This window comes from Diabrotica virgifera, chromosome 3 (genome assembly GCF_917563875.1).
Source record: "Diabrotica virgifera virgifera chromosome 3, PGI_DIABVI_V3a".
Lineage (NCBI taxonomy): Eukaryota > Metazoa > Arthropoda > Insecta > Coleoptera > Chrysomelidae > Diabrotica > Diabrotica virgifera.
The window spans coordinates 96959897-96976362 of record NC_065445.1 but is presented as its reverse complement, the minus strand read 5'-3'; the positions used below and the strand labels follow the sequence as shown (position 1 = coordinate 96976362).

The 16466-nt window shown below is 34.3% G+C and overlaps 1 protein-coding gene across 2 annotated transcripts in view; it reads right to left on the bottom strand.

Annotated features, from left to right (window-relative positions):
• The window catches only part of LOC126881964 (alpha-tocopherol transfer protein-like), a 96043-nt gene that overhangs the window by 44168 nt on the left and 35409 nt on the right, over positions 1-16466 (bottom strand). For both annotated transcript variants that reach the window (XM_050646711.1, XM_050646712.1), the window contains one exon: positions 1190-1346. In XM_050646711.1, the coding sequence (XP_050502668.1) occupies positions 1190-1346 (157 nt within the window). The remainder of the gene's footprint in view (positions 1-1189; positions 1347-16466) is intronic.

Sequence of the window (16466 nt, the reverse complement as noted above, 5' to 3'; positions counted from 1 at the left end):
AATGTATTGTAATCCAAGGAGGTGATACTTAACACATAATCTCTACTTATAAGTAATGTTAGCACTCTAGAGATATAAATTATAAATTATTTAATTGTTCAATTATATATTTCATTTTCGGTATACTTTATTTTGGGGCATACTGTATTATAGTAATATATGTTAGGAATCTTTTAAAGATATGAAACTTTGTGTGGAGAAAGAGGACCGAAATAAAAAGGTGATGGTTTGAAAATTGCCAACCTATCGTTTATATCTTTGCCGTACATGCTGGTCAACTTTAATCGATTGTATCTCAGGAACCACTCATCGCCATTAAACGTTTTTCTTTTATAAGAAGCGTCATGCCGCGTTCTTTCCAACACCGTTTTAATAGTTTACTTTAATATAATACTTCCCGAGATATTCTATTTGTTTATAAGCCAAAAAATTGTTTATAATTTTAAAATATTCCTGAGGCCGCTTAAATAGTCAAATTTCAATTCTGTAAAGTACATTAGATAGGCATAGTGCCCTTTTATAGAAAAATCATAGTTATTCTTATGCATCGTAATTATTATGGTTATTACAGCGACCGTAAATTTTTAATTAACAATTTAATTGTTGCTAAACTGTTTATTGAATTTCCATCGCCTTCTGCAAATATAATCTATACCAAAAAAGCTTTCATCACCAAGCTATTTAATTATTGATAAATAATTACTTAGCTAAAATTTTAGTTGAAAATTAAAGATTTTGTTGAAAAAACAAGAATTTTCCGACGAAAATTTTCGTCGAAGTAATTACGGTGAATTTTTATTTGAGTGTTTTTGGTGTAAAGTTAAAATCTTTGGAGTTATAGAGCAAAAATTGAAAAAAACACGATTTTCGGGCGCCATTTTTGTTTATAAAAAAAGAAGCACACTATCTGCGGACTTTGCATACCTATATTATTTATTAATATAGATGGTCATAAGATTCAATTCCAGCAATAAAATTGCTGGTAAATAACTTTTCCCAAAAATCGCCTATTCTCCGATAATCTGCCCAGACTAATAGGATTAATGACAAGAGAATTCTACTGTCATGATTGGATGTGGCTGTTGTTTTAAAAATAAATCACACGTCAATAATTTTTGACAGGTAGGTACTCTCTAGTTAAAATTAATTTTAATATTTTTTTAGTTAATATTGTTAAACTCAGACTTACGCGGTATCTATAGCTTCTTCTAATGGCTTATGATTTAGAGTTCTTAATCCAAAAATATCTGGACACAAAGTTCTGACAGTAAAATAAGTATCAATTGTAGCTTTAGCTGCTTCATTGCTATAATAACAACTATGGAGAAAAAGAGCTGCCTGTAATTCTGAAATAAAATAAGATAAAAATCATTTGATACAGTGAATTGTACCTAAACTACTTCAAAGTTTATATTTTTCAGAAATACGGTAATTCGATTGACAGAAACTAATACACGACAATTTCAAAAAATTTAACATGTAGGCACAATGGATTACCAAATTACTAGAGCCTTGTGGCACTTGTAGTAATAAGACGTGATCTCGTTACCGGTGATTTAGAAATAACCGGCAGGTACTACCGTTCCTTTATAATTTTTATAACAGTGATCAGTGACCAGATATATGAGTTGCCAATTTCGTCACGGTCCGGATGCCGACGTCTGACATTTAAATATAATGCCAGCTGTTTGATTCCAATACAAACTGACTATGTAAATACTATTCAAATGTCCCGTCCATACAGACAAATAATATCATTCAAAATAACAATTAGCTTCTAATATTTAACAGTGTCAAATGCTTTTTCGTAGTTGACAAAGCAGGATTATATATCAACATTTAAATCTCGACATCTCTGTATGAGAACCTGGATCCCAAATATCGCCTCTCTTATACCGAAATCACCCTTAAAGACAACGAAGATCTTAATCGAAAAAAATTTAAAAAACCTAGTAAAAAATGTGGAAAAAGACATATTCAACGATATTATTACCAACAGGCATCAGCTAATAGATCAGTTAATAAAAATCTAACACAGAAGCACACAAATATAGTACAATAATTATCGAAAACAGCCAGAACTTTTATCCATAGCTTTTTGAATATAGGAAAACAGAGCAAGCCGGCAATTTAAACGAACATCAAGAAATTACTCAAAAACGTTCCAAACTATAATTATTACTACAAGTAAAACATAAAATGGAAGAAAAGATTGTGAAAATTACAGGGTCATCGCTACAATGGGAAGACTGTATGGCAGGATCCTCAGGAACAAAATAGAGAAAAATATAGAAGGTAAAATCGGAGAAGAACAAGCAGGTTTTACAGCAGGGAAATCATGTCTAGATCATATCCATACAATACAACAGACAATAGAGAAAAAAAGAGCTAAGAACAAAGATGTACACATGGCGTTTATAGACCTTAGGAAGGCATACGACACCGTGCCAAGGAAAGAACTGTACAAAGCAATGACTAAAATAGGGATACCACCTAACCTAACACAAGCAATCAAAAACATGTACAGTGGAAATGAAGTAAATATAAAAATCGGAAACAAGGTAGTTGCTAACTTCAAAACAACAAAAGGATTACTACAGGGATGCCCAACGTCACCGACTCTATTTAAAATATTTTTAGAACACGCACTAACAACTTGGAAGACAAAGTGTAGGGGTATGGGAATACCGATAAGGGACGATTATCTCTACACATTGTGTTTCGCAGACGATCAGGTGGTGATGGCTCAAGATGAAGAGGATATCAGTTACATGGTAAGAAAACTAAAAGAGGAATACAAAAAGGTGGGCCTGGAAATAAATATGAAGAAAACGGAATACTTAGTAATATCGGAAGAAGACGTAAAAAACTTAGAAGTAGAAGAACAAGTTGAAATAAAAGGAACGAAGAATTTTAAATATTTGGGCTTTATAATGTCGAAAAGCGGAACAACAGAAGCAGAAATAAAAAGTAGATTGGGACAAACAAGATCTTGCATCAGACAACTCCATAATGTAATCTGGAATAAAAACATCAAGGGAAAAACAAAAAGAATGATATACCAAACAATAGTAAGAAGCATCATGACATATGCCGCAGAAATTTGGGTCATAAACAAAAAAACCCAAAAAAGCATTCTGGCAACCGAAATGGAATACTGGAGAAGATGCTGTCTCACCAGAAGAGACAGAATAACAAATGAGGAGATAAGAAGAAGAATGCAAGTGGAAAAAGATGCCCTGCAATATATAGACGAGAGAAGACTGAAATGGTACGGCCACGTACGCAGAGCAGAAAACACTTGGATAAACAAGGTTGCAGAATGGAGCCCAAGAGGAACGAGAAGAAGAGGACGACCTAGAAGATCTTGGAAAAATGAAGTCGACGAAGCCATGTCTAAGAAAGGATTGGAAGACGGAGACTGGGAAGATCGAAAAAAATGTAAGTCCTGGCTGACGGAAGGGAAACGGCATTAGCTGTAGACAACCCTTTATATATACAGGGTGAGGCAGATAAAGGGCCTATTAGAAATATCTCGAGAACTAAAGGTAAGAAAATCATGAAAATTGTTATACGGGGGTTTTGAGGTGTGAACTATTTAATGAAAATATTTTGGTCTCTTTGCTACTTCCGGTTATACCGGAAGTTGATTGTAACTTCGTTTTTTTAAATGGGACACCCTGTATATTTTAACATTTTTGTATTCTCCTCGATTACTTCTTTCTTTAAATATAAGGTTTTGTTATATTATACAGGGTAGGTTAAAAGATAATTACGTTTTCTTATTAATTTCGTAGCAACATTCACACCCTGTAGGCTTGTAGTAGTTTGACATAATAAACTCTATTTATGTTCAAATGATTTTTAATATAGTCTACTACTATTTGGAATTATTGGTATAGTTAAATTTGTCGTTTTAGCATACAGGGCTGGTCGAAACTCGGAATGAGTATTTTCTGAGTTTTCTTAAATGGAACACCCTGTATTTTAGTATTGTAATGAAATGTTGTTTTATGTTACATTTTAATTACTTAAGCACTCCCTATACCTAACTGCTTTAATTTGTGAGTTATTGGTGATTCAAGCAAAACATTAATTGCAACACAAACTATGTGAAATTGTATTAGGTTAGCCGTGAAAATATTCAATCACAAATAATTTTTTGGAAATAAATACATATTAATCTAGACTGATACTTAAAATTGCCAATAATGGTTGAAATGTCAAAATACCATCGAAGTTAAGATTGTTGGTGCGATTAACAATTAAGCACAAATTCAAGCAGTTAGGTATAGGGAATGCTTAAGAAATAATACCATGAAATATCATTTCATTACAATACTAAAATATAGGGTGTTCCATTTAAGAAAACTCAGAAAATACTCATTCCGAGTTTAGACCCACCCTGTATACTAAAATTAAAAACTTAGGTATACTAATAATTGTTAACAATGGTAGACTATATTAAAAATCATTTGAACATAAATAGAGTTTATTATGTCAAACTACTACAATCCTACAGGGTGTGAATATTGCTACGAAATTAATAAGAAAACGTAATTATCTTTTAACCTACCCTGCATAATGTTACAAAACATTTTATTTTAAGAAAGAAGAAATCGAGGAGAATCCAAAAATGTCAAAATATACAGGGTGTCCCATTTAAAAAAACGAAGTTTTAAGCAACTTCCGGTATAACCGGAAGTACCATGTAGATGAAAATATTTTCATTAAATAGATCAGTCTTTAAAACCCCATTATTCCAATTTTCATAATTCAGTTACCTTTAGTTCTCGAGATATTTCTAATAGGCCCTTTATCTGCCTCACCCTATATATAAAACATAAAATACATAGATGTAAAACATCTTTACTGATAGTGGTCTGTGTTTTACTATGAAATTGTAGTCTTACATTGGTATGTATGTTGGTTTGACGTCCTTTCAATAATTGAAATAAGGTATTTAATTCTATAAAACTATGCTAAAATCACAATAAAGATTACCCTAGAAATAAACAAACCAAGACACTTTGAACGTTACGAGGAGCACTCCCAAATAGGAGTGCTCCTCGTAATATTCAATAGACGAGGGCATTTAGCACAAAATAAATAAATTTTTAAATACAGCACATAGAGACTTGCGGTTTTTGCATTATGTTCAAGATGACGTCAGGAAAAAGTCTACTATTCAAAAATGGGTGGAAATGCATAATTGCACTGTAAAGTGCATAAAATGCATCCAAAATTGCATAAGTATAAAAATAAAGTCAAAATCAGTACACTAAGGAACAAAATTTATTATTTGGGGGTTTTTGGGGTCACTGAATACGATTACGCAATCAGAACTGATCCCCGGATCACCTGGTGCCAAGGTAAGTGCAAGAGACGTCATCTTCTGGAGTTTCGATGGTTTTCGGCATTAAATCGATGCAAACGGATTACTCACGTGTTTTAGGGGTCACTAAGTACTAATATGCCATCAGAATTGACCTTAGGATCACCTGGTGCCCAAGGCCACTGTAACGGACGTCATCTTCAGGAATTTCGAGGGATTTCGGCACTAAATTGATCCAACTGGACTATTCGGGGGGTTTTTGAGGTAGTTAAACACGAATATGCCATCCGAACAGACCTCTGGATCACCTGGTGCCCAAGGTCACTGCAAGGCACGTCATCTTCTGCACTTTCGAGGGCTTTTGGTATTAAATTGGTGCAAACGGATTACTCGGGGGTTTTTGAGGTCGCCAAACACGAATATGAATAGACTACCGGATTACCTAGTGCCCAAGGTCACAGCAAGGGACGCCATCTTCTGGAGTTTCGGGTGTTTTCGGCATTAAATTGATGTAAACGGATTACTCACGGGTTTTTGGGGTCGGTAAACACGAATTTGATATCAGAACTGAACTCCGGAGTGCCTGGTGCCCAGGGTCGCTACTAGGGCATGACATCTTCTGGGGTTTCGAGAGTTTTTGGCATTTAATTGATGCAAATGGATTACTGGAGGGATTTTGAGATCGCTAAACACGAATATGCCATCAGAACCTACCCCCTGTGCACCTGGAGCCCAAGATCATTGCAAGGGATGTCTTCTTCTGGAGTTTTGAGGGATTTTGGCATTAAATTGATAAAAATTTTTACTCGGAGGTTTTTGTCGTGTTAGACACGAATATGCCATCATAACAGACCACCGGATCACCTGGTGCCCAAGGTCACTGCAAGGGACGTTATCTTCTGGAGTTTCGAGGGATTTCGGTATTAAATTGATTCAAACGGAATACTTACGGGATTTTGAGGTCGCCAAACACGAATATGCCATCACAAACAACCCCTGTGCACCTGGTGCCCAAGGTGACTACAAGAGACGTCATCTTCTGAAGTATTAAGGAAGTTAGGCATTAAATTGATGAAAATAAATTACTCGGTGGTTTTGAGGTCGGTAAACACTAACATGCCATCAAAACTTACCATCATAGAACCTGGTGCCCAGGGTCACTGCAAGAGGCGTCATCCGCTAGGCGAGGTTTCCGGTACTATATTGATGCAAACAGATTACTCATAGGTTTTTGGGGATGCTGAACACGAATACCCCATCAGAACAAACACCGGAGGACTTGGTGCCTAAGGCACGTCATCTTCTGGAGTTTCGAAAGTTTTAGGTACTGAATTGAAGCAAACAGATTACTCACGGGTTTTTGGGGTTGCTAAACACAAATACGCCATCAGAAGAGACACCGGAGCATCTGGGCCTAAGGCTCGTTATCCTCTGGAGTTTCGAGGGTTTTCGGCATTAAATAGATTCAAACGGATTTCTCATAGGTTTTTGGGGTTGCTGAAGACAAATACGCCGTCAGAACAAACACCGGAGCACCTGGTGCCTAAGGTATATTATCTTATGGAGTTTAGAAAAATTTTGGTACTAAATTGATGTAAAAGAATTGCTCATGGGTTTTTGGGTTTACGGATTACGAACTCTACTATGTTAATCTATTTAATTTTTTTACATGAGTTTTATTATGTGTTGACATTATTAGTGATTACCGTAATCACTAGATAGGTACTCCAGAATTCCTCATGTAAGCCATATTCGTGTTCAACAACCCCAAAACCAAAAAGTAATCCAGTTTTCATCAATTTAGTACCAAAAACTCTCGAAATTCCAAAAGATAACGTGTTTTAGGCACCAGATGCTTCGGTGTCTATGATGGCGTTTTCGTGTTCAGGTACCTGAGAAACCCATGAGTAATCCGTTTTCATCAATTTAGTAAAGAAAACACTTGAAACTCCCGAAGATGACCTGCCTTAAGCACCAGATGCTGCGTGGGTTGGGTCTGATGGCATATTCATATTCAGCAACCCCAAAAACTCAATAGTAATCCGTTTGCACTAATTTAGTACCGAAAACTATCGAAACTACAGAAAATAACGTGCCTTAAGCACCAGGTGCTCCGGTGTCTGTTCTGATGGCGTATTTATTTTCAGAAAACCCAAAAACCCATGAGTAATACATTTGCATCAATTAAGTACCGAAAACCCTCGAAACTTCAGAAGATGACGTGCAGGTGCTCTAATGTCTGTTCTGATGACGCAATCGTGTTCAACAACGACAAAATCCGATTAGTAAGTAATCCGTTTGCATCAATTGAATGTCAAAAATTCTCGGAACTACATAAGATGACCTGCATTTGAGATCTGATATCGTATTCGCGTTCAGCAAACCCAAAAACCTATGAGTAATCCGTTTGCATCAATTTAGTATCGAAGACTCTCTAAGTTCCAGAAGATGACGTTCCTAGCAATAACCTTGGGCATCAGGTTCTCCGGGATTCAGTTCTGATGGTATATTCGTATTTAGCGACCTCAAGAACCCCTCAGTAATCCATTTGCAACAATTTAATGCCGAAATTTCTCGAAACTCCAGAAGATGACGTCCCTTGTAGTGACCCTGGGCACCAGGTGCTTGGTGGGTCTGTTCTAATGGCATATTCGTGTTTAGTGACCTCAAAAACTTCCCGAGTAATCCATTTGCATCCATTTTATGCCGAAAACCATCGAAACTCCATAAGATGACGTGCCCTAGTAGCGATCCTGGTCACCAGATATTCCGGAGTTAAATTCTGATATCATATTCGTGTTTAGCAACCCCAAAAACACGTAAGTAATCCGCTTGCATCAATTTAATACCGAAAGCCCTCGAAACTCCAGATGACGTGCCTTGCGGTGACCTTGGGCACCAGGTGATCGAGAGGTCTGTTCTCATGGCATATTCGTGTTTAACGACTCAAAAACCCCCGAGTAATCCATTTTTATCAATTTTCTGCCGAAATCTCTCAAACTCCAGAAGAAGACGCCCCTTGCAGTGAGCTGGGCTCCAGGTGCACAGGGAGTCAGTGTTGATGACATATTCGTATTTAGCGACCTCAAAAATCCGTAAGTAATCCGTTTGCATCAATTTGATACCGAAAGCCCTCGAAACTCCAGAAGATGACGTCCCTTATAGGGGCTCTGGAGCACCAGGTGATCCTAAGGTCTATCCTTAGAATCTCAAAAATTAGGGGGACCTCAAAAACCCCCCGAGTAGTCCAGTTACATCAATTTAGTGCCGAAATCCCTCGAAACTCCAGAAGATGACGTGCGACCCTGGGCACCATGTACTCCGGAGGCCAATTCTAATATCATATTCGTATTTAGCGACCCCTAAAAGCCTTCTGAGTAATCCGTTTGCATCGATTTAATGCCGAAAACCATCGAAACTCCAGAAGATGACGTCTCTTGCCGTGACCTTGGGCACCACGTGATCCGGGAATCAGTTCTGATGGCGTAGTCGTATTCAGTGACCCCAAAAACCACCCAAATAATAAATTTTGTTCCTTAGTATACTGATTTTGACTTTATTTTTATATTTATGCAATTTTGGATGCATTTTATGCACTTTACAGTGCAATTATGCATTTCCACCCATTTTTGAATAGTAGACTTTTTTCCTGACGTCATTCTGAACATAATGCAAAAAACTGCAAGTCTCTAGGTGCTGTATTTAAAAATTTATTTATTCGGGTGTTTTTAGTGCTAAATGCCCTGGTCTACAACATCTCTTGGGTTTTTTTTATTTTTTGTGCATCTTTATTGTGATTTTAGTATAGACAGAGCAAGCACTAACGCAAACTCAATCTGGAAACAGGGTGTTTCACTAGAACACACCATTGACTTGTGTCTCTGAAACTAATCGTTAGATTAAGATAAGGTATGTTAAGTACCGGGTGTCCCAATAAGAATGGCTCTCGGCCATATCTCAGGAACGGTTTATAGTAGAGCTTTAAAATAAAAAATTTTATAACAAAAGTTGCCTCAGGAAAAGCCTGGAAATTATTTTCATAATTGTGGGTCCACCGCTAGAGGGCGTAATTGAATATCAAAAATAAAAAAATCTAAATTTTACAAAATTTTCCAGATGAAGGGGCACTGGAAATCCGATTATTGTATTCTTCATCAAATTCTGCGCATATTTGATTTAACAAGTTTAACTCTACCTTTGCAAATAAGAGGTGGGGGTGAGTGGGAACCTTGTTATGAAAAAATGGCTGTAAGTCCGGTTCTGCTAAATCAAATTTTGAAAACTGGGTCTTGTTGAAGACAGATCTTTTTTTTTCAATGTAAGCGTGATAATTTTGAACCATCCTAATAAGTAATAAGCCAGCTGGGAGGCGTTATTTAATTTTTTTCAGAAATCTAGTTTTCTTTGGAAAGTATTAAATACAAGTATGCATTTTTAATCATACTTTATAAAATTAGATTAAATTAGCAATAGAATAGCGAAAACCGCATGTCGATACCTTTTGTCTATCTCAAGAGATCTCGAGAAACGTGTACATTATATACATAACTGTTACTATCACCGGTAAACTAAGTTAATGAAAAGTAGTGTGCTGTGGAAAAAAAAACAAAATAACATTTTCCTGATGTCAACGTATAAAAATATAATTAATTAAAACAACAATATAAAGAGAAACAATACTATTAAAATTAAATATAACACAAAACAAAAAGAACTACTTAGTGACGACCTAAATATTCAAATTGTTGCCCATCATATACTACTCTAGAATACATTATCCAGAGAATACTAAACGCCATTCAAAGCATATCGAGAGCAGAAATTGAGACTGCTGTTCAATCTACTCTTGAAAGAGTAAATGTTTGCAACGAAAATGATGGGCAAAAATTTGAACGTTTATGTCATCACTAAATAGTTGTTTTTATTTCTTTGTAATAGGGCTTTTCAACGCTTCTCATTTGTTTCGAGCCTCTGTCATATGCCGTATAATCCGTGTATAATATTAATATACGCGATATGAACGAGGCTCGAAACAAATGAGAAGCGTTGAAAAGACCTAATATACGTTGACAGCTGGAAAATGTTTCTTTGTTGTTTCCATAGCACACTACTTTTAATGAATTATTTCGTTTACCGGTGACAGTAACAGTTATGTTTTTAAATTTACACGTTTTGTAAGATATCTCGAGATAAAAAAAAGGTATTAACATGCGGTTTTCGCTATTCTGTTGCTAATTTTGTCTAATTTTGTAATATGGTATTAAAAATGCATGTTTGTATTTAATATTTTCCAAGGACCACTAGATTTCTGAAAAAAATTAAATACCGCCTTCTAGCTGGCATATTACTCAGTAAGGTGGTTCGAAATCATAACTTTTACATTGACGAAAAAGATCTGTCTTCAACAAGACCAAGTTTGCAAAATTTGATTAAGCAGAACCGGACTCACAGCCAGTTTTTCATAACAAGGTTCCCACTCACCCCCACCTCTTATTTCCAAAGGTAGACCTAAACTTGTCAAATCAAATATGCGTAGAATTTTATGAAGAATACGACGATCGGATTTCCAGTGCCCCTTCATTAGGAAAATTTTGTTAAATTTAGATTTTTTAATTTTTGATATTCAATTACGCCCTCTAGCGGTGGTCCCACAATTATGAAAATAATTTCCAGGCTTGTCCTGAGGCAACTTTTGTTATAAAATTTTTTATTTCAAAGCTCTACTATAAACGGTTCCTGAGATATGGCCGAAAGCCATTCTTATTGGGACACCCGGTACATGCAAAACAGTGTATAGTTAAAAAATCTGACGATTTGAGCGGGGCGTAAGAAAATGGGTGAGACCCAAAGTTTCACAGGAAAAAAGCGAATATTTCGCGAAACAAATGACAGATTGGAAAACTAAAAAATACGTTCTCAATATTTTTCAAAAATATATCGAATGATAACAAACACGACTTCCCACGTAGGAAAATACATTTATTCAATATTTTTTAAAAATCTATCGAATGGCACCAAACACGACCCCCAGGGAGGTGGGATGGGGAATTACTTTAAAATCTTAAATAGGAGCCCCCATTTTTTATTGCAGATTTGGATTCCTTATGTAAAAATAAGTAACTTTTATTCGAGACATGTTTTCGAATTATGGATAGATGGCGCTATAATCTAAAAAACGATTGTTGGAAATGAAAAATTAAATTAAAAATGGAAAGTCCCCACTAAAATGGAAAACTTTACTTAACTTTTTTTGGTTTTAGGACCTACTCTTCACAACCCAATAGGTCCCCATAATGCTCGAGTGACTGCACATTTAGCATACTTTGCTCCCCTACCATATTAAGAAATTGAAGGTATCGATATCAAATTCACTTGTTTTTTTGAGAATATACGAATATCTGCTCCATTTTTGACTGATCAGGTTTAAAACCGCTTTGATGATTATCCATATAATAAGTGGGCAAGCCACACAGACAGATACCAAAACGGGTTCTAACATCATTCCTCACAAATACGAGCGGATGCCAACACCCTAATAACAAAGTCAAAACAAAAATAATTAGATAAACCTTAAGAAACCTTAAAGATAATATTATTTTATAAAATCAATGGGTGTATAGCATTTCCTAGTAAATATGGGATAAGACAGACCAACCGATGAACATCTACTCAACTAGAAGAACACAATCTAAAAATATAAGAAACAAGCAAATCACCTCAGCTCTGTTTCAACATAAACACAAGGCGGGACATAAAATTGACCTAGAATACTGTTATCAAATAGTAGCGATAAAAATAATACAGTACAAGAATAATCAGGAAGGCTGTAGAAATCAAATCAAGAAGGCGTATTAAATACAACGTATGACGCTTTGAATTTACATCATCATCATCAACAACAGCTTACATCGTCGGATGTAAGACTCCCTCAGTGCTGTTTCACATTATAAGAATTTTGAACGTGCGAGGGTTTTCTCGTGCGGTAGTTTTGACGCACTTGTCCTTTTCACACAATAAGAATTGAGTCGCACGAAGATATTTTGCTGTGTTGTTTGGCATATTATTTTATATACTGATATGTATCATTACGATGTACCATTACAAATGGGTATTTTTTGTCCATACTTTTGTCCTAACGTACTGTAGTGCGTATTTTATTCATTTGCAATTTCTATTTTGTCAGTTATTATTTCTTATGTTTTTAATTAAAAGTTTTAATCTGTTTTTATAATCGTTGTTGTACTAAGATATTTGTAATAAACTATTCTAAATGGGAAATAAGCCACAATTTAACTAAAAAAATAATTTTATTAACGTTCCGACATCCGATTTGGGCGTCGAAACGTTAATAAAATCATTTTTTAGTTAAATTGTGACTTATTTTCCATTTAGACTAGTTTATTACAAAAATGCCACAAGAAATAGCTTCAGCACAACATTAAAATCTATGTTTTTCATGTACAGAATTTAAAAGACCCTCCGTCATCCACTCATTTTTAAATGTTGTTCCCCTCGTTTTAAATGTTGTTTTTAGATAATTTCACACAAGACGTGACGGCTCCAGTCTTTACCGAGTCGTTTACCCTATAAAACTAAATATAATTTCGTAGAATAAAAGGTCTAGTTATATTATATGGGGCGAAATCAAATTATAGCGTTGTGGTTACTTTATCGTCGAAGAAAGAGAAATAAGAGGAACCGAATTCATTGGGTCCATCCTATAAACGCAAAAAGATAGGATATATATATTTTTATATTCACATATATTGATGGAACACCCTCTATACTCAACGTTAATTGCAACTATGATTATTATAATATACTTAACAATTTTAATTACTGTTGTTATCAGTAACATATAATTAATTTTGCTGTACTTACAAATGTGTTTTTTCTTTATCAACTAATTCGTCAAATTCACTGTTAAGTGCACGGCATACACCATTCCAAGCATTTCTCGTCAAGTTTCTATATTTATATATTTCTATTGTTTTGTCCCAAAGAACAGGTCTCGCTTCAATTAATGTTATTAATATTTCACTATCAATCTGAGACATCATAATATAAAATATATGCACCTACTTCAAACAGCCACAAAGTGTAAATGAAAATGATGTACACCTGGTTCCAAAAAAAACTGATACGACTCTTGAAGCGTATTTTGTAGAAAATTGAGCAGTGTATTTTGAAGGATAGATACTTAATATTTACATACTGTCAATGTCACTGCCAAATCTTAAAATTTGTCAGATATATTGTTCTGTTCCACGGTTATTAGACTTTATTATTAATCTTTATTATTAATAATTTCTTCGCAACTGAGGGTATCTTATCAACTGTATTGTTTTTAAACAATAGATGATAAAATAAAAATATTGACAGTTCAAAAATGTGAACATATTGCATTGTGTGTGGCCTAAGTTTGGGCTGAAAACTGAAATGTATTACATTTTTACAAAATTTTGGAATATGTTTAATTACGTAGACCAATTTTAACAATTGTTTTCAATACAGATTTCAATCCTCTACAAATAGTTTCTAATGTCATTTGATGTCAAATAATTAGGGAAGCTGGAATTCAACAGTTTAGAATTTTACATTGAGTTAATGCAAAATTGTGACGCATGTCAAAATTCTCAATGTATTTTAATTGTATTAATTTTTTTTTCGAATCCGGAGAAAACTAATAAATATTTTTGAAAAATTTAAACTCAAAATGAAAGACTACATTATTATCGAGGGCTGAAAGTCCCTGAAAACTTCTATAATATTTATTTTAATAAGTTACAGGGCTGAATTGAATATTAATTTGTTTTGTTGTATAATCCATGTTTACAATAATTATGTGATCTATTTGATGTAAAAACTATCATTTATATGTTCTTTATAAAATATAGGAATTCAAAATAATATAAACATTTAGACCTTAATAATTAGTACAATTTATGAATTAACATAATATGTAATCAGTTGTTTGTTGTTTGTTGTTTGTTTATTTTATTATTTGTCTGTCATAATAAATATAATGTCAGATCAATCAAATACACTGCTCAACATGATCAAATCTTACTAAGAGTCGTATCAGTTTTTTTAGGAACCGGCTGTACCAAACAACCAAGGAAACTACCTTCGACAGTATCATATGAAAGGATGCATTAAGTCCCCTATATTAATGAGTGCGTAAAGACGGCATGGCTGCCGTCTGTTGTTGTAGCAAGGGACGACGTAAACACGGTGACTTCACCGAACGTTCCAACCACCGTCTAGTGAGAACGGCTCCATATGATTACATGAGCCACCATTGGAATGTCGTCGTGCGTTCTAACCCTCGCACGTTTAAATTCTTATAATGTGAAACAGCACTTAGGTGTATCCATTCATATCTGTTTGCTGTTTTTGCATCCATTCGTGGCCAGTCATTCGCTTCAGTCATCAGTCCATCTTGTTTGAGGTCTGCCTCTACTTCTTTTGCTTACCCTCGAGAATTCGCTTTGTCCAACGGTTGTCTTCCATTCTTCCTATGTGTCCTGCACAGTTCCATTTTAACATGGCAATCTTCTGGATTACATCTGTTACTTCTGATCGTCTTCTTATCTCTACATTGGACTTGTTATCACTCAGCTTAATTTTGAGCATTCTCCGTTCCATAGCTCTCTGAGTCACTTGAAGTTTGTGGACTGCGCTGTTGTTAAAAGCCCAAGTTTCAGTTCCGTATGTCAGAATTGGCAGTACGTACTGACCGAACGTTTTTGCCTTTAAAGTATATGGTATCTTTGATTTAAATACTGTTTGTAATCGACCAAACGCTGCCCATGCTAAGGAATATCTTCTATTTAAATCAGCATTTAAATTAAGCTTAGACAGTTCTGTTTTTTGTCCCAAGTATATAATATACGACTCAACTTTTTCTACAGGGTGATTGATTAGTAGGGTAAAGTTCCGTAGATCCGTTATAGTAATGGATAGCAATAAAAGTTAATAACACAAATTGTAGCCAACTTTGATCTTCACATTACAAAATTAATTAGAATGTTACAGGGTGTTCGATAACATAGTGACAGATCAAAGTTTTGTTTTTTTAAACGGAACACCCTATATTTTATTTTAAATTCGAAATCCTGTTAACTTCTCCATCACAAAAATATAAAGGTTTGTTATGTTATACAGGGTATTTACAAAGTTATAACCAATTTTATATGAAAATCGTAACAAGTTCAACTCAGTTCTGTATAAATAAAAATAAGCAAAACAACAATGGTTTATTAATGCCATATTTTTTAACGTATTGTCAAAATTTTCAAGAATGGTCGATATTGCTAATTTTCTTTATATCAAATACAGGGTGAGTCAAAACGCAAGTACATTATTTTCTCAGTAATTTTAAATACAACACCCTGTATTTTATATCACTATTGAAAAGTACCATTACCGTACTTTAATTTTTAGATAACATTCCCTATGTCTAAATTTATTAGTTTTCGAGATATTCTCATTTTTCAATGGACCAGTAGCGTGGCCACCCAAATCACCAGAATTTAATAAACTGGACTGATTTTTTTGGGGTTACGTTAATAATGAAGTTTATAAAATACCTCCAACAACAAGGGATGAGATGAAAAATAGAATATAAAGTGTATTTCGATGTGTTAATTTACAAATGCTCCGTAGAGTAAGTAGCTCATTCAATGATCGTTTTTAGGCGTACATAAATGTGTTAGGAGATAATTTTGAACACCTTATGTAATTAAATATTAAAAATATTTTATTAAAGGTAGCTTCTAATTTTTTCAAACATGTTTTTTTTGCAAAATGTATTACTGATAAATTATGTTTCGTTTTTTATTTATTACATTGTTACATTTACATACAAAAATAGTGTTTAATTGTCTTCACAAAATATTGTATTTTGTGTTTGTGTGTTTTTTGTAAAATTTATTACTAATTTTCTGTTTATTTGTTGCATTTACATAAAAAGATACTTTTTAGTTGTTTTAAAAATGTTGCATGTATTGGTTGTGTTTTTGTTTGTCAAATGTATTACTAATAAATTATTTTTAAATCTTTATTTGCTACAGTGTTACATTGATTACCGGATTGATAATCGGTAATCTTCGATTGTCAATTCAGTCAT